The following is a 19,525-nucleotide window of genomic DNA, read 5'->3' as shown; positions in this document are numbered from 1 at the left end:
CAGTCTTGCTCATTTTTGTGTTCCTCTCTCCTACGGTGGAACATCTTGCACACGGTTCTCCAGACTGACTTCCCAGTCTCAGAAGCAAGCGGCTCCTTCCTGCAGGAGGAAGTGCGTGGCTCTGGTCCACGCTTCCCGCCTCCCCCCAGACCTCCCCCCTTGTCTACACAGAGCACCGCCACCCAGCTTCCTCCGAAGGCTACTCGGAGCGCGGCCGTTGCCAACACCGGGTCGCGGGCATCTCTTCTCTTCTGTGTGACTTGGGTTTCCCTGATCTCCTTATTTTAGTTTTTCAGCACTTGAAATTATCTCACGCCGGCTCATCCAGCATCTCCGGCACATCCCGCACGCGCCTCCTTCATCCTCCAGAAGAGACCTCCACGCCGCTCCGTGGTGGCCGCTCTCCATCCCAGACCGTCCCAGACCGTCCCAGGTCGGAGCGGTCATCCTGGACAGTCTCTCCCCTTTAGGCAGCTTGCCTGGGTTTCTTCGGAGTTCACTTCTAGATCCCACTTCCTCCCAGTGTTTGGTTAGTCCCCATTTGGGACAGGACATGTTTTCCTGCAGTTTTCTGAGGATGTTCCTCGGCACTCCTCCCCCCCCGCCCCACTGCCTTTTTTTTTTTTTTTTAAATTACTTTCTACCTATTTGATCATTTGTTTGGGTTTAGAGTTCTAGCTTGGAAATAATTTCCCTTTAGAGCCGTGAGGCGCTCCTCCAAAACCTTCTGGCCGCCAGTGTTGTTGGTGAGCAATCAGTGCCAGCTGGATTCTAGACCCTTCCTGGTGATTATCCTCTTGCTGCACCTCTGGAGGTATCAGGATGCTTCCTGAATGTTCCGCAGTTTCCCAGTCATGTGCCTTGAGGTGCAGGACTTTTCCACACCGTGTCTGGCACTCGGGGGGGAGGCCCTTCCTACCCGGGAACCTGGGTCCTTCAGTGTGGGTAAAGGTTCACGAAATCACTTGTCATTTTCTTTCCTCCACTCATCTGTTCTCTCGCTCTATAAGACTGTTTTCGGATACTGTACTTCCTGGACCAGCCCTCTCATTTTCTTCTGCTTTACAGCCCTCATTCTTTGCTCGATTTCTAGGTGACTTCTTCAGCTTTTAAAAAAATAATCCTTCTGTTCTCAAACTTTTTATTTTCAAGAGCTCATTTTTGTTCTCTAATTTTTTAAACAAAATTTTTGTCTTCATGTGGATATTGATAGTTTTTAAACTTTCCTTCTCCCCACCTAATCCCTGCTTCTTTCTAAGCAGCTTTTTACTCCTTGTCTATTTTCATCTCTTTTGTGAAATAAATTGTTCATGTTAGGAGACTTTCCTTAGTTGACCAGTAATTTTTAAGTGTTTCTCATATGTAAGGGTTAGGAACTGGAAGGATCACTGGTAGCCATGACCACGAGGATAGGGCTTGCCCACCTGAGCATCACTGTGGTGATTTGGCTTTTAATCACCCTCCTTTCTGGCATCTCCTTCCTCAACTGTGTCCAGCGTCTTCTGGTCTAGAAATTCTCAGTTTTGCACTATTCAATCCTTAGCCAGAGCGAGGCAATACAGTTATCCAGTTAATCATGGACAAGAAGAAAATCGGGTAATAGATTCCTTATTTTAATCTAGCCTCTAGATAATATATGTATGTCAGAAAGTAGAGCATCTGTTCCATCTACAGTTTATATAGTTGCTTAAATGTTTGGAGCAAAATCTATGGTCTTAGGTTTGTCTTGTCTCTTCCATGTTCTTTCTTTTCCTCTCCATTCTTGACTTTTGGATTTTTTTTTTTTTTTTTTTATCATTTCCTTTCTTCCCCTAACATTCTCTCACCATAGTTAGGAAGTTTTTTCTGGTCTTCCAGTGGTTATCCTAAAATTTATAACAAGCACCCTTATGAAAATTCCATGCAATCTCTAATTTGCCCTTCCACCAGACAATGCCTCCACCACCCTCGTAACAGTTTCACTCTACTTATAAGTTATTGTACTTGATCCTTTCAAGGAAATCTTTTTGCTCTGGCTGCATTCATAGTTTTCTCTTTGTTGTTATTTGCTAGAGTCTCACAACGATGTTCCTCGATGCGGCCTTCTTTTATTTATCCCACATGGGTTTTACTGAGCTTCTGGATATTGTGTACTGACGTCATCATCAGGTTCTAAGAAATTCTCAGCCACGAAGCATACAAATACTGCCTCTGCTTCATTCTTATGCTATCTTCTGGGACTACACACAGTGTATCAATTAAAGGTATATATCTGCTTTCCTATATTTTTCTCTTGCTTTGGTCTCTGGATCATTTCTTCTGACCTATCTTATAGTTTCATTCTCTTCAGTCTAATCTGCACTGGGCCTCATTCACTGAGTTCTTGAATTTATTTTAGTTTTTCAATTCTAGAACTTAGTGTTACTTGGTTGAATTTTTCAAGCTTCGATTTTATCTCCATAAACACAATAGGCATACTGATTTCATAATACCTGTTTTATATCCAGAATTCCAGAGTTTTCTTGTTGTTTCTGGCACTGTCTTGTCTTTTATGCGCATCTTTATCTTTTATTTTTTAACTGGGGGTGTATTTTAAAATTTGTGAAAGTAACTTCAAGACAAGGATAGTGTTACCTTGTGCCACAGAAGATTTCATTTCTGTTTGCTTCTGGCCCGGCCCTGTGGATGCTGGTAGGTCAAGACAAAGATCTGAGGCTTTCCAGGTCACCATGTGATAGTGCAAACTATACCCATATTCCAAGGTACAGCCTTTAGCACTTCAGTCCCATCAGTGGTTCACTAGAACCCCATTCCTGACAGATGCCAGACTCTAATGCTTGCCCTCCCTCCATGAAAAGCACCGCTTTGCTGTGCGGCCACTCCTTGCCGACGAGAGAACGCCTCCAGTGCAAAACTTCACATGCTGGTTTTCTGAGCTCTAGTTCTCTCCCCAACCTTGATCCAGAACTCTTGAGTATTTCATTAGTCAGTATCTTTTTAGCCTTTGGCCCTTTCAAGGTCTGATTTTTGTTGTTATTTTATCCAGTTATAATTGCTGGACCAAGTAATTCAAACATCATTGGAGCCTTACATTTTTTTATAAACAAACTTTTGGCCTCCTGCTTTCCAGTCCACTTTTACCTCTACATCAAATCATTTGTGTATCCATATTTATAGATAATGGTGCTGATAATGGTTAACAGTAAACTTAGGACTTTGTAGTATTGTATAAAAATCATCAATTGCCAAATTCCTTATTAGTCAAGTAAGACACAGAAAATGACATTGTTAAATTCAGCGGATAGGTATTCGTTTCTTTGCTCTTATGCCTTTCTGCCACAGAAATACTGCTGGGTAGAACAGATTGATTTTGAACATTGTCAAGTTCTATAAAGAGATCACTGGTGATGGGAAAGTTTCTATAATGGACAGTAGGTCTCAAGAGATGAGCAGCGTAGAATTCTAGACATAAAATAGCTACGGGGAGAAAAATTCGTAACAAAAGCACTGGGATATTCACAGGCTAAAAGTCTTCTTTACTTTTTTTTTATTATTATAATAAATTTATTTTTTTCTTCTTTACTTTGACAACAGTAATAGCATGCTTGCTTGATGCTAGCCTACATCCACTAAAAATCTACCATAAAAGACATGAAATCTTAGCACCTACAGTCAACTCATCAGGGAGAAGCCCACAAGGAGAAAGACAAAGGAAATTCAGGTCGATTCCCTATTTTACTCAACAAAGTTTTTCATTAAAATGAATGAACTAAGGATCACCAGAAAAATCTTTTTTTAAATTATATATTTATTCACGAGAGACACACAGAGAGGCAGAGACACAGGCAGAGGGAGAAGCAGGCTCCGTGCAGGGAGCCCGACGTGGGACTTGATCCCAGGACCCCAGGATCATGCCCTGAGCCCGAGGGCAGGCACCAAACTGCTAAGCCACCTGGGTGTTCCAGGATCACCAGAAATTTATAGAAAATGAACAGCACAAAGGAAGAAATATTTAAAAGAATCTTAGCTCTCAGAAGAAATTCAAAAGGATCCTGAAGTCTTAAAAAAAAAAAATGAAAGTGGCTATAAAAAAAAGTGATTTTAGGATAAGATAAAGGTATTGGGAATAAAAAATATTTGAACCTACTGAACTAATGATATGGGATATTAAGCAAATGTTAATTTCATATGTATGACACCGGTATTATAGTTATGTTTAATTTTAAAAATTACTTGTTCAGAGATACATACTGCAGTAGTTACAAATGGAATTATATGATGTCTCTGATTTGCTTTAAAATAACCCAGTGAGGAAAGAATGGGTAAGAAAATATAGTTACATGTTGGTAACTGCTGAAATGTGGGTGACTTGAACATGAGATTTCATTCTTGTCTCTGCTTTTGTGTTTGAAATTTTTATAATAAAAAAATACTTTTTTTGTTGTTTTAAATTTTCAGTTTTAAGTAGGCTCCACGCCCAACATGGGGCTTGAACTCATGACCCTGAGATCAAGAGTTACATGTTCTATGGACTGAGTCAGCCAGATGCCCTATACGAAAAGACTTTTGAAATGAGCAATAAGAGTGCTGAAAACCAGAACAGATGAATGAATGAGTGAATGCCATAGAGCTCCTTCATGTTACAGAATTAAAAAGGTAGACACGGAAACGTGAAATAAAATTTACAATAGAGGTATTTTTTTTTTATTTATTTTTTATTTATTTATGATAGTCACAGAGAGAGAGAGAGAGAGAGGCAGAGACACAGGCAGAGGGAGAAGCAGGCTCCATGCACCGGGAGCCTGACGTGGGATTCGATCCCGGGTCTCCAGGATCGCGCCCTGGGCCAAAGGCAGGCGCCAAACCGCTGTGCCACCCAGGGATCCCTACAATAGAGGTATTTGATCATGGTCTAACACAAGTTCCATAAGAGAAATAAAAGAAATAATGGAAGGAAAGAAATGAGAAAGAAAAAAGAATTTAAAAAATCCCTTGGAAAAGAAAATATAGTGAACTGGCCCTACATGGATATGCATAATAAATGAAAATAAGCCCAAATCTGGATGCATCCTAGTAACCTTTCAGAACTCTGAAGATAAAGAGAAAATTTTAAGTATTTTTAGGGAGAAAAAGCTAGTACGTATAAAGAAATGAGAATCTCAATGACATCAGATTTCTTACAGCAACATAAAATGGAGAAATATATTCAAAGATCTGAGGGAATGGGCTTTCCAGGTACACATGTCTACCTAACCAAACTACCATGTGAGGAGAAGACAAAATAAAGACATTTTTAAGATAAGTAAAAATTCAGAAAGTTTTCTTCCATGCTTAATAAAAACATTTATTCAAAAGATGTACTTCGGAAAAATGAGACCAAGACAGAGAGGAATAGCACCGGGACAGAAATAGCACGTGAGAGAGACAACGGCAGTTGGGACACGAGAGTCAGTCTGCTGAGGGGGGCGCCTGCGGGGCTCAGTCAGGGAAGCCCTGAGGTTCCGGTTCAAGTCATGACCTTGGGTTGTGAGAGGGAGCAGCAGGGTCCCCACGCAGCAGGGAGTCGGCTTGGGATTCGCTCCCTCGGCCCCTCCCCGCACTTGCTCTTGCTCTCTCTCTCTCATAAATAGACAAATCTTAAAAAAAAAAAAAAAAAAAAAAAGTCTGCTGTGGGGTAGGACCCAGAAGTGAGGAAAGTCAGCAGGAAATTAAAGAGTCACTATACCTGATACTTGAAAGATTTTTACTTTGAGTTTCAAAAATTTTGTAATCTAGAACTACATATTCTACTATATTTATAAAATTATACTCTTGTTTAGACGTAAATAATATATAATAATGTAACTTGAGAATCAATCTGTAGACAAAGCACAGAAAATAACAACACAATGTACATGTCTAAAAACCCTCTGTGCAATGTAGAAATGTTAATTAGCCAAAATTGAGGGATGGAATTAAGAGCAGATAAGAAACCTAAATACGAGACTTTCAACAGTAGGAAGCTAATAAAAACTGTCATTAGTTGCTACTGAAAGCTTTTTAGATATGTTATATAAAAATAAACTACTAGGAAAACTAAAAATAGTAAGACAAACTGAGAGGTAGAGGAAGCAAGGTATTAGGAGGTAGGTGTTCACTACTATATTTAACAGTGGGAAGTGCACATACATGGTCTTTAGCCGGAATCAAGGTAAGGGAGGATAAGTGTATCAGTCGTGATGGTAGTAAACTAAACTGTCAGAAACACGCAAAGCAAACAACCGACAGTATTTATAGCTGAGAAGTACAATAAGAAGGTACCCAGGGGACACTGGGCTGTTTCCATAGCTTGGCTACTGTAGGCAATGCTGCTGTGAACACCAGGAGCATGTATCCCTTTGAATTAGTATTTTGCATTCCTTGGGTAAATACCGAGTAGCGCAATTGCTGTATCACAGGGTTAGCCCTATTTTTAACCTTTTGAGGAACCTCCATGCTGTGTCCAAAGTGGCTGCACCAGTTTGCATCCCCACCCGCCCACCGCAGTGCGAGAGGGCTCCCCTTTCTCCACATCCTCTCCAACACCTGCTGTTTCTTGTGTTGTTGATTTTAGCCGTTCTGATAGCTGTAAGGGATTATTCTCATTGTAGTTGTGACTTATGTTTCCCTGATGATTTCGTGAAGTATTTTAACATAATTAACCATTAATTTTTAACATAAGTAATACTGGCATTTACCTGGAAAAATATACACATTGTTTCCTTGGCCTGGTGTAAAGAGCTGCCCATCACTGAGTTTCACTGGCTCAAATGGACTGCCACTGGCAAACAAACATCTTCCCTGTTAAGAAATGAAATACTCTTAATTTGTAACTACGTGGACTTAACGTGAATCCAAACAAAATTAAATCCTGTACTAAAACAGACCAATAGATTACTTGTCAATAGGCAAAACTTACTACATAACTTAATCTTTCCATTAAAATTCTTATCATAATGAACTTTTATGCATAGCATACATTCACATAAAGTTGAAAACTATCTATTAATAAACCAAAAAACCCTGACATTTCTATTTCCTTGAAAAGTTTAAAGTATAAATGGACCAACAGATATCATCCCAAATAATATAAATCATGTGTGAATGAAGGGGAGCACATCAACAATTAGACTGGACACTGACTGTTCATCTGCTATTTTTGGCTCCGTACCAGGTACTCTGTGTTAGCTCAGTTTAGCGTGCATAAAAAGCCTTATGCGATTATCATCTTCATTTCACAGACATAAAAAAAAAAAGGGGATCCCTGGGTGGCTCAGCAGTTTAGCGCCTGCCTTCAGCCCAGGGCGTGATCCTGGAGACCCGGGATCGAGTCCCACGTCGGGCTCCCTGCATGGAGCCTGCTTCTCCCTCTGCCTGTGTCTCTGCCTCTCTGTGTGTCTCTCATGAATAAATAAATAAAATATTAAAAAAAAAAAGAATCTCAGAAAACTACCTCTTAGATTTCCAAATACTTTGTAAAATTCACACATTACAATTGTAGCAGTTAAACTTGAATCCAGATTTTTTTTTTATTATTCCGAAGACCATGGTCTATTATGCTAAAGTATGACTAGAGTAAGTCATATTTTTTATTTCTATTTTTTGAAGATTATTTATTTATTTGAGAGAAAGCTTCTCTGTGCACAGGGGAGGGGCAGAGGGAAAGGGAGAGTATGTTCCAGGTGGACTGTGCTCTAAGCACAGAGCCCATCTCAGGGTTCCGTCCCACGACCCCGAGGTCATAACCTGAGCCAAAATCAAGAGTTAGTCGCTTGACTAACTGAGCCACCCAGGCGCCCCAAAAGTAAGTCATATTTGAATATCTGGATTAAGTAAGAGATGATTTATAGAAAACTGAACTATCTCCACCCAGTAGGATGGACAAACTGACATGGCAACTGAACATTGGGAATATTCTAAACACAGAATAGGGATCCCTGGGTGGCGCAGCGGTTTGGCGCCTGCCTTTGGCCCAGGGCGCAATCCTGGAGACCCGGGATCGAATCCCACGTCAGGCTCCCAGTGCATGGAGCCTGCTTCTCCCTCTGCCTGTGTCTCTGCTTCTCTCTCTCTCTCTCTCTCCCTGTGTGACTATCATAAATAAATTAAAAAAAAAATCTAAACACAGAATAGTAAGTGCTAAGACAATGCTTTTGTCTTCTTCTCTCTAGATCTAAAAACGTATATTATACCAAGGTTGATTATTCTTTGAAGTAGACCAGACCGTTGGCATTAGTGGATTTAACCAAGAATTTGACACTTTGGACCATCTGAGGTCTACGATGTATATTAATTATTACTTTTACAAGACATACTTACAGTTTCAAAATGACACAAAGTGTAGAACCTGTCCAACTATGCTAGTGGTGAGCCCAGGTGGCTATCCTGAAGCTACAATGTCAGGCAGATTTATCATTTTCTCCAGATAGCTATGCTTATTCTCTCTCTGTTCCAAGTATAGCTCTACTTGTGATGAAACTGTGTTTCTTTGAAGATTAAAGTCAGCTCATGGCTAATGCCATATGTTACAATGATAATGCGCATATTAACAGATGATTTTTGTGATACCACTAATTTTAATAGCTTTATAAAGTGGTTTATACAATATAAGCTTTTTATAGGAAAAATGTTACATTCTCATGATATCAGTAAATTGGAAATTTAGAAAGATCTTGGACATCTTCTCTAGAATGGCAAGATTCTACAGCAGTTCTTCAGGTTATTATTTTTTCTTTCATAATCAGCCTACTGTTTAAATGTGGCTAGATCTTAATGATAACCAAGTGTTCTAATTCTGAAGTTCAAGAATTAAAAAAAAGTATTTTTTTCACTAAGCAGCAGAGGGTGTTAGAGTAACACCAAGACGTCTCTCTATTGAAAACAGAAGGACGCTAAAAATTTAAGAGGTGACTGCAAATACATAATTTATGTCATTATTTTATGTAACACTAAGAAGGAATTTATGTAAAGTTGATCTATGACAATGATTTTTTTATCCTTTTTAGGAGATAATACAATATCGAGAAAAAATCTGCATCTTAGAATTGATGGAATACAATATATCAAATGAGTCTCCTTGGAGGATTTTTATTCATTCCAAAAACGTACATCTAATTACAACAGTATTTATTCACAAAATACAATTCTTAGATGTTTGGGCAGCCTTCCAGTAATATACAACAACTGCCCAAAACATTTAAGTTTTAGATTTCTAAACTGCCAAAGCTCACTGATACACTGAGTATATCTATCAAATAGTCATTGTATAAGACTAAGATTTAATTTGGGGGGCAATACCACTAATTTTAAGTAGGAAACACTAGTAAACAGGATACCATACTTTGGTAAAAAGGTAAGACAGTGTAGTAAATAGAAACTGATTTTTATTTATTTATTTGATATCTAGATGCTTGATTTCAAAGAGAAAGATTTCAATAACTATTAGAAGTTTCAATGATTACTATAACCATAACCACTGGAAACCAATTTAGGAGGATTTATTTTGACTAAACTGAGTGGCAATATGAAATGAAAGGAATTTGGAGAGAATGTATGTATCAAATTTTTTGGCAGTGATGAGAAAAGAATGCTAAAGACATAAGGAGCATGGATACTAAGTATGGAAAGTTATGAGAAGGTTCTGCTTTGGCCATAATCTAGGCTGTTTCACACCAGTTCTCCCTCTGATAACAATGAGAAAAACTGGATAAAATGCATGAAGAATATCTGTTAAGGAAGCAGTAGTCCTAGGAAGATAGTGAGAGCGTGGGTGTGGGAGATATTCAAGATGCAGAAGAAGAGGAAAACAAGATATGTGAGCCCGTATCTCACATGCTGAGAGCCTGCACAACAAAGCTCTCAGGAGTCGCACAATGACAGAGAGAAAAGTAAAGTTCAGGGGCTGCTAGGGATGATGTGTGCTAATAAATACCCTCAGAACTTTTGATTCATGCCCAAAAGGGTTACACGCTGGGAGAAGGGGTAAACCACAGAACTCGAGCGGGCACCCCATGGATTGCATCCTGATTACATTACGGTGAGTTGCTCCAGACCAACACCTACCAGAGGGAAAGGGAAAGCCCCTTCACGCAGAGCCTTAAATTACTGCTCAACTGTTCCCCCACACCATCTAGCACCCAGTAAGGAAGCAAAAAACAAAAATAAAACTAGGCTTACAAAAATCTAAGAACTGCATAGCCAAGAGAAAGACAAATAATAGAAGAACTCCCAGAGAGTGAGGTATTTGTTGCTATCATACAGTAACTTTATTTATGATTCATGCATGTGAGAAATTAAACGACAAGACAGACTGTTTTAGCAGAGAACCATAGCTATGCAGAAAGATGAAATACGTATTTTTAAATAACTGTTAAAATTATGAGGTATGATGATACTGTGATTGTATTTTTAAAAGAACTCTTAACTTTTGAGAAATATACTGTAATACAATGAAGTGATGTCTTGAGAACAGCTTCAAAATAACCCACGGTGGGTAAGATGTACAAGAAACAAGATTGATGATGAGGTGATAATTTCTACAGCTTGTTTTGGTATACGGGAGCTGATTACACTATTTTTACTTCTGTATATGTTTGGAATTTTCCATAATAAAAAACGTTTTTAATAGAGTGGAGACAAAAACACTTATCATAGATTGGTTACCTATTCTGAAGTACATGACCCAACAAGTATTCCTGGTGGGTATTAATATAAACAGCATTTAAATATCACTTCCTGGGACCACTTAAAGATCACTTTACAAGAATAATACAGAAGAAAGTGATTATATGTGGAGATTACAAATAAATCCCTACAGAACAGTAGGAAAAAAATCTAACTGTCCTAATGGTATAGGAGCAGATATTCGTAATTGGGATATAACCCCATGGCAGTGTCAAAAAGTTCAAAAGAACTAAATCCTAAATGATTTGGATGAAAGTAAAAATTTGTTCCTGACAGCTGTCAGATGATGACTAAAAACAATGGCCCTCATAAGGACAAACCCTAACACTGAAGAGAGTGAAAAGAATTGTTTTATGAAACATGAGGGCAAGAAAGCAGACTTTATTTAATGAATTATTTCTATAATATGCCAGTGTAAGTCTATGACACTAAATAATTAGAAAAATAATCAAATGGAAATTCTACAAATGAAAAATACAATAAAATTAAGAAACTAATAATAGATTAGCATAGCTAAAAAGAATATATGCAAACTGGAATATAAGTCCAAGGAAAATCACCAGATTAAAACACAGTATGCAGGGGCACCTGGGTGGCTCAGACAGGTAAGTATCTGACTCTTGATTTCAGCTCAGGTCATGATCTCAGAGTTAGGGATCAAGCCCCACATTGGGCTCTGTGCTCAGCGTGGTGTCTGTTTCTCCCTCTCCCTCTCCTCCACTTCCTCCTCTCTCTCTTTCTCTTTCAAGGAAATAAATAAAAATCTAAAAAAAAAAAAAAAAAAAAAAATCCACACAGTATGCAAACAGGATGGTATATATAGAAAGTAGTAGAAGAGATACATATGTAAAAAAGTCTGACATTCATATAACTGGAGTCCTACGAGAGGAGAGAGAGAATGCAGCCAACTCAGAGATATTTCTAACACAGATCACAAAGGAGATATTTCTAACTCTTCATCATGATAAAGAGTTCTACAGTCCCAGGTGGAATAAATATAAAAAACCCCACAAACTATGCCCATTGTAGTGAAACCCAAGACAAAATGATGTATCAAAAGGAAAACAGAAGTCAGAAAACAATAGAATAATATCTCTACCAAGTTTTACTTCTATGCACAGTGAAAAGATATTCTTCAAAATGAAGGCAAATAGATTATTAAGGGAAATTCATCAGATCCACACTCAAGGAAAATTCTTCTGGTAGAAGGAAAATGATCCAAGGTAAAAGCAGAGACACACAGGAAGGACAGAATGGCAAGAGAAGATATTAAAATGTATCAAAGTGAGTATTTTGTGTTTAGAACAATAACAGCTTTGGGGTTTAAGATACAGAGAGAATTAAAATCCACAACAACAGCACACAAGACGTGGAGGTGTTAAAATGGAGATAGAAGGGAATTACTTTCCAGAATTCACACATGCAATAATTTTATATCAGAAATTGATGATCCACGGGTGCACACCGTAATCTCTAGAGTGACCATGAAAAGTATTATGCAAGAATGTGTCACTAAGGCCAGTAAGGGCAAACAGGAGACTGAACGAGTTCACATAATTATTAGTACCTCTGTAAGTGTATACGCTTCCTCAGCGGTGCACTCAGCCATCGCTGTAGGATTGCTTAATGCAAATATTACAGGTCTTTCATTGATATCAGCCATGGCTTTGATCACACCAGGAGTGAAGAGTCGGCCGGCTCCTGCAACTCCTATGATAGATAAGGGGGGAGAAAAGCAACTTTTTTTTACAGGTGACATAATTCTTATCCACAGCAGAATAGGTAGACCTATTGTAGAATAGGTTTAATACAACAAAAGCCCAGGTAAACTCCCATTACAAAGAAAGATTTTATATCACTGAGAAAATGCCATGGGAACACAATCTCGAATCTGAAAACAAAAATAAAACGCTAAAAGTTTTCACTTAAATATTTATTGTTTATCTCACATAGTAAATTGTAGGAAATAAAGAAAGAGTATGACTATCTCCATCACTGTCTGGTGAAGAAGATAAAACTTGCTACAACATGAATGAACCGTGAGGACTTTATGCTAAGTAAAATAAGCCAGTCACAAAAGGACAAATACTGTTATGATTCCACTTACATGAGATACCTAGAATAGTCAAATTCATGAACACAAAAAGTAGAATGGTGATAGCCAAGGGCTAGGGGAAAGTATTTGCTTAATGGGTATGGAGCTTCAAGTCTGCAAAATAAGTTCCAGACACCAGCTGCACAACAATGTGAATGCATTTAACAATACCCAATTTTACACTTAAAAATGGTTATAAAGGCAAATTTTATGTGTATTTTATCACAAAAATAGATTTTTAAAAAGATAAAAACTTTCATCTCAAATGTTAAATTGTTAAACTCTGGTATTCATTACAAAATAATAGGAATTTAGAAGGGATAAAAAGTCATCTTGACTAAAACAATCTACTTTCTTGATTCAATTTAATGACCTTCTCTTAAGCCGCTATCACATCTCAGACACTGTATTAGGCCACTGGGATATAAGATTGAGTACGATGCAGCTTACAGTTGAAAAACAAAGTCAACAGAAAAAGAGAAAATGTGTAACAGGTGCCAAGTATTCAGTGTTACAGAAGCACAGCATGAAGAACACTCAGGCCATGATGGGAATCTGGGGACCAAGCAATGGCTCAGCAGAGTACTTCTCCAGTTCATCTAGTAAGAACATTTGTATTCAACAGTGAAAACAATTAATTTTCAATTCCATTTTATAAAACAGTATGAAATAAAGAAAAATACTGATCTAGAGACGAGAGTTTCAGGGTTTACTCTGTGTCACTCCTGGCCTTATGAAATAGTCACAAAACTTGGGCAAGTGGTTTAACATCTCTGTGCCTAATTTTCTTATGTAAAAAAGGAATCTGAAATGCAGGATCACAGGGGAAGAGAGGAAAAAAATAAAATAAGACAAAATCAGAGAGGGAGATAAACCATAAGAGATCTTAACAATAAGAAATGAAAAGAGGGCTGCTGGAGGGGGGGGTGGTGGGGAAATGGGGTAACTGGGTGATGGGCAATAAGGAGGGCACGTGATGGAAGGAGCACTGGGTGTTATATAAGACTGATGAGTCACTGACCTCTACCTCTGAAACCAATAATACGTTTTATGTCAATTAATTGAATTTAAATAAATTTTTTAAAAAGTAATTTATATTCAGTGTTTCTTCATGTGGAGGGGTGTGGACATATTTTTAGGAGTCCATAAGTTCTAAAAGAATTAAACATTTTTAATTTTTGTTTCCTTGACCCTCCAGAGTCAATGGATAGATTCTTAGGTTTCCGTATTGAGTTTTGAGAGGAACTGATTGAATGATCTTTAAGATGTCCTCTTGCTCTAAAAAATTATGAGTTCTAATCAGTGAAGAAGCTAATAACCATAGAAACTTACTGTTTGTGACTGTTTTACTATTTAACATTCAAAAGGGCTTCTACAAGAAAGTGGTATAATTACTAAAAAATTATAGATCCAAATCTCACAGCTATATAGGAAATGAAAGGGCTCCTCTTTTAAAGACTTTACACTTTCTGGGGCATCTGGGTGGCTCGGTCAGTGAAGCATCCAACTCTTGGTTTTACCTCAGGTCATGATCTCAGGGTCCTGAGATCGATCCCTGTGTCAGGCTCCATGCTCAGCGTGGAGTCTACTTGTCTGTCCCTCTACTCTTCCCACCCGCCTACCCCTGCTCACTCTTTCTGTCTCTAAAATAAATTAATCTTAAAAAAAAAAAAAGGACTTTTACATTTTCTGCCGTGAACCCAATGCCATTTTGGCATAGCTATGCAGTGCCTGACTCTCAAAACATACCAAAGCTTTCTGCTTTGTTGCAAACGCAAAGCCTTGACTCTGCATAGGACTGTCTTGGTTCAGCCTGTCAGGTGACCTTGGTCTTTTTCAGGTTTTGAGTGCAGCAGTCACGCCAATTCTAAAAGCAAAGCATGATCAACTGCACAGCTTCCCATACTTAAAAGCACAGGCAACATCTGTTAATTGAACTTTACACGCTATGACCAAAAGGCTATCACAGAAAACCACACTATATGCTGAAAGCAAGATAAAATCAGTCGTTTGATTTTTAGTACTGTCTGGTAGTTATGACCGGCAACATATAGTGAAGTGATACAATGATTTTTCGACAACTCTACTCACCAATTATAGCTGAAGGCCTGAGTATATTGACTGCATCTTCAAAAGTATCAGGTATGATCCCTGGGGCTGAATGAGCAAATGGTTCCTGATGATTCTCTATTTTAGCTTTCCGCCCCTGAATTTTTGGGAAAAATACAGTATTTTTTTAGTAGATGCTTACTGAGGATTAATCAAAAAGACATCATTATGAATCACACATTGTCTCTACAATAGGAATGTCTTTTCACTCTCATTTACTTTCCTCTTCAACATCTATCTTCCAATTCTATCTCTGCAGTATCCACAAAATCCAGATACAAAAAAATAAATGAAATTCCATCATAACCAGGAACTTTCTAGCCCCTCTCAAATACTCACTTTGTGAAAGTGCTTCTAAATCCAAAATGGCACAAGGGCTTACAATCCCTTATCTGGGCTAGATGTATTTTGGAATTCAGAATTTTTCATGTTTTAGTAATATATTATGGCAATATATACAATATTATAAGTCCCACCAACATGGGCACCCCAAACTAACAAAACTTAGGACTAGTATGCTACATACGAAAGATCAAGACTACAAATATCCTCTCTGGCTTTGCTACCAGGGAAGTTCAAGCCAATCAGATTTATTACCAATTTAAAAAGAAAAACAACTTTGGGATTTCAGAGTTGCAGATGAACATCGTGGTCTTGTACTAGCAAAAGTTCTGAAACGAGAGGAACGGAATTGTGGTTCAAGATGGCTGAATGAAGAAACGTGCTTTCCTCTCGAAATCCCAGGCCAAAAACTATAAAAATTATTTCCTTAGTAGTGTTACAAGGCCAGGAGACATACCACTGACAAACTAGAACAATGAGGAATTTCTCAACAGTGTGAAGCAGGCAAAAACACATTGAATGCAAAAACCAACCAGGCTGAGAAATCCACTTCCTTATTTTGGCAAAAGAGAAGACCCTGCTGCATAGGTGAATTCTTCTATCAGAACTCCGGAATGACCCTAGGTAAGAACTAGCAGGGTCTGGGAAAAGCAGCATACCATCAGCAGCTGGATGGAAAGTTAATCAAAAGGCCGACATATAACCTAAACAGATCCAGGTTTTCAGAAGAGTGGCTTCTTATGCTTGCCCCCAGGAGGACCACAACTCTCCAGTATGTGGGTTCAACAGGAAATTCTCAGTTTTAAAAAGGAGGGTAGTGTTTGGGTCACCAAGAGAGACTGGACCCCTAAAACCCATAGGTCAAACTATTCACACATCCTAAAAGAAAACTATACCCTCAACTTGCAGATATACAGGGATTCTCATCTGTGCTCACCTGCTGCATATATTCATTCTAGACCCAACTCGTAACAAATATAAAAAAAAAATTAGGGATCCCTGGGTGGCGCAGTGGTTTGGCGCCTGCCTTTGGCCTGGGGCACGATCCTGGAGACCCAGGATCGAATCCCACATCGGGCTCCCGGTGCATGGAGCCTGCTTCTCCCTCTGCCTGTGTCTCTGCCTCTCCCTCTCTCTATCATAAATAAATAAAAATTAAAAAAAGAATTAGAAAACATTTATGAAAATTAGCATCACAAAAGGACGCATCAAACTGTGGACCAGTAAAAACAGCCTTCTAAAAGAACAAGGTTTATGATCCTTGTATCCTACAGAGAAGCAAATACGTGGTTACAGCGCACTTGGGAGGCAGCAGAGCCGAATGGTTAAGAGACCAGCTTCACGGTCAGGCTGCCTGGGTGTCACTCTTACAGCCACTACATACATGCTGAAGACCCTGGAAAAGTCACCTGCCCTTTTCAAACTTCAGTTTCCTTATTTTGTAAAACTTCACAGAATTTTTGAGAAGATTATATGAGGTAATACCTGTAGAGTCTTATCACGAGGTTGGTACGTTTTAAACTACTATTTTAAATTATGTATAATTTAAGTGCTCAAGATTTTTTATTCCGATGCTTTTTCGTTTTATTTCTTGTAGTAACAGTTGCTAGTATTAGTTAAGAAAAAAGATTTAAAAAGAAAAAAAAAAGATTTCAAAGCTGAAACAAAGTACATTGAAATAAATCTGTTCCAAAGATGTATGTTTCAAGTCACTGCTGTATGTCATTACGTACAGCAAAAATACAACAACATTGTGTCCTGGATAGGTTCAACCAGGAATGAGTTTACCTAATGTGTTACAGGCATAAAATACAAGGCATTTCTTAAGCTACTAAAAATAGCAATCAGTGCTAGGGAGGCAGGCAGGTGCAAGGGATACTAAATTAATGGGATGGAAGCTCTTTATTATCCACGAACTGGCTTCAGGAAAGGGTCCAGGGATTTCTCTTAGACTGCTACAAGGGCTTATGATCTCTGAATGGTTAAAGAATTTCTGCTCAAATGCCAGGTGTCCTGCTAACAATTTAATTAGAAACTTCTGAGGTCCCATTAAAACCCAGTTTTAGAAAGGTGAAGTACAATCTTATTTATATGGTTGCTTGATATAGTTAGGGTCAGAGAACAAAGCAAGAGAGAATACGTCCAGTGCCAACGTGGAGATTATGACTTGACTATGAAGCAAGAGTCTTTATGAAAGACAAAAAGGAGACTAGAGGATTTCTGTTGAGAACATACCAGAAGGTCTCCAACTGGTACAATCTGGATAGTCCAGTGTGATACAATATTTTAAGAACTGATAATATTTCTAAAAAGTCAAACCAAAAATATCATTGTAACAACATTCTTTTGCTTCTCTGAGATTTAAATACCTTACCTTAAATAATAAACCAAACTTGTCAACCATCCAAATTTTCTTTTGTGCCTCTTCTTCTGAGAGGCCGTTTTCTACCATAGCCATAACTATGAGATTTGCAATTCCAAGAGCAGCCTGTCCAACAAAACATAAATTTAAAAAATAAAGACCAGGGTATGATACAATGCTTGAATTACTTTATATATGAGGACTGTCTATCATGAGGAATATTTGGTTCATTCTTCTGTAACAAATCACACAAAAATTGATTCTTAGTGATATTCTCTCTAAACATTTTAAATTATCTACTTTAAAAAGAGATCTTCAATTCATAGAAATCTCAACAAAATTAAAAGCTCATTATGTCCCATTTTTCCAACTCTAAAGCAGACTGTTGGTTTTAAATTCTAAAAGCTTACAAACACTTACCTCTCCTGCTCCAAGGAATAAGATTTTGTGTTCTGAGAATGATTTACCAATAACTTTTTGTGCTGCAAGAAGACCTGCTAGAGCTACTGCAGCTGTTCCTGTAAGAAAAATAAAGATTTTTAAAAAAGATTTATTTGAGGAAGAGAGAACGAGAGAGTGCACGCCAACATGGGGGAGGGACAGAGGCAAAGAATCTCAAAGTCAACTCCTGGCTGAGCGCAGAGACAACTTGGGGCCTGATCTCACAACCCTGCGATCATAACCTGAGCAGAAATCAAGAGTCCGACACTCAACCGAACTGAGCCACCCAGGCGCTCCCCAAAATAAAGATTTTTTTAAAATAAAAAATGGGCACATTAAAAACATAATTTAAACAGAGTAGGGATGAAAAACCTGTGGGTTTTTTTTTTTTGCTTTACCTTGAATATCATCATTGAAGGTGCAATACTTTTCTCGATATTTTCTCAAGAACCTGAATGCATTATGATTTCCAAAGTCTTCAAACTGAATAAGTGTGTTCTGTCCATATCTAAAAACAGCAAATCCATAATAGCTGTGTTGAAAATGCCACTATTAAACAGCTTTCCTGTCTAATACTCCTTATGATCTCATTTAAAAATAATGTATCATGTTAGTCCATTTAAGGCCACCTCGCAATTTCTGGAGCCTGTGAAAACTGGAGTCGAGATGTAGAAATCTATTACTTATTCAGAAAATTTTATGGGGTCAACCTATGGGGTATTAATCAGTACAAACTATTTCCAAGTACCTATGAGGTTGCCCAGCACATATAAGCATGAAATAACTTCCTAAAAAGAAACTTTTATCTGAGTCTCATAAAGCATATAATTTATATGTGTATTCTCATTATATTAGCAGTCAAACAGCAACACAGGAAAGTTTATATAAGAGGTTAAAAAATCATTTCTGCAGGACTTCACAGGGATTCAAAGTAAGATACTAATTGTCTTGGTAAGCTGGGGTAAGGGAAGGCCTAAAAAGGAGGTAAGACTTTACCTGGGCCCTGAAAGAACAAAAAGTAAAGAGGTAGGAAGAAAAAAAAAAGGCTTAGTTTGGTGACACTGAATTTTCAAAAGTCAGGTTATATATTTCAGGGTTTATATGAAAGGATAAAGAGAAGTTGGTTAAGGTAGGCTGGGGCCATATATAAGAGAATCTTAAATGCAAAACTAGGGAATGAGGACTTTGTTCTGTATTCAGTGATATGTAGCACATACTAGTGTGTGGAGAAGCAGCTAGGAGGCTCCTATGGTACGGGGACAAGAAAATCTGAAGGAGAAGCCACGAGAGGTTAAAGGGACAATTATGAGACATTAGAATGAGCAAACAGAGCTTGATGAGGACCACCTGGGAAGTAAGGGAAAAGCTGTTCAAGTGCCATGACAATATGGATGACTAAGAAGACACTATTTGATTGTCCAAGGTAGGGACGTGAAGACGTGAGGAAGAGATGACAATTTCTGGGAAGATGAAAAGTTTAGTTAAAAAAAAAAAAG

General features: G+C 38.2%; 1 protein-coding gene across 2 annotated transcripts in view; it reads right to left on the bottom strand.

The window, feature by feature from the left end:
* LOC129495559 (NAD-dependent malic enzyme, mitochondrial) overlaps positions 1–19,525 on the bottom strand; it is a 48,736-nt gene that overhangs the window by 6,112 nt on the left and 23,099 nt on the right. For both annotated transcript variants that reach the window (XM_055303201.1, XM_055303200.1), the window contains 6 exons: positions 18,428–18,537; positions 18,009–18,106; positions 17,601–17,714; positions 14,867–14,981; positions 12,248–12,390; positions 6,696–6,798 (listed from right to left, as the gene is read on the bottom strand). In XM_055303201.1, the coding sequence (XP_055159176.1) occupies positions 6,696–6,798; positions 12,248–12,390; positions 14,867–14,981; positions 17,601–17,714; positions 18,009–18,106; positions 18,428–18,537 (683 nt within the window). The remainder of the gene's footprint in view (positions 1–6,695; positions 6,799–12,247; positions 12,391–14,866; positions 14,982–17,600; positions 17,715–18,008; positions 18,107–18,427; positions 18,538–19,525) is intronic.

This window comes from Nyctereutes procyonoides, unplaced genomic scaffold (genome assembly GCF_905146905.1).
Source record: "Nyctereutes procyonoides isolate TBG_1078 unplaced genomic scaffold, NYPRO_anot_genome, whole genome shotgun sequence".
Lineage (NCBI taxonomy): Eukaryota > Metazoa > Chordata > Mammalia > Carnivora > Canidae > Nyctereutes > Nyctereutes procyonoides.
Note: the sequence above shows the minus strand (reverse complement) of the source record. Positions and strands in the feature narration are given on the sequence as shown.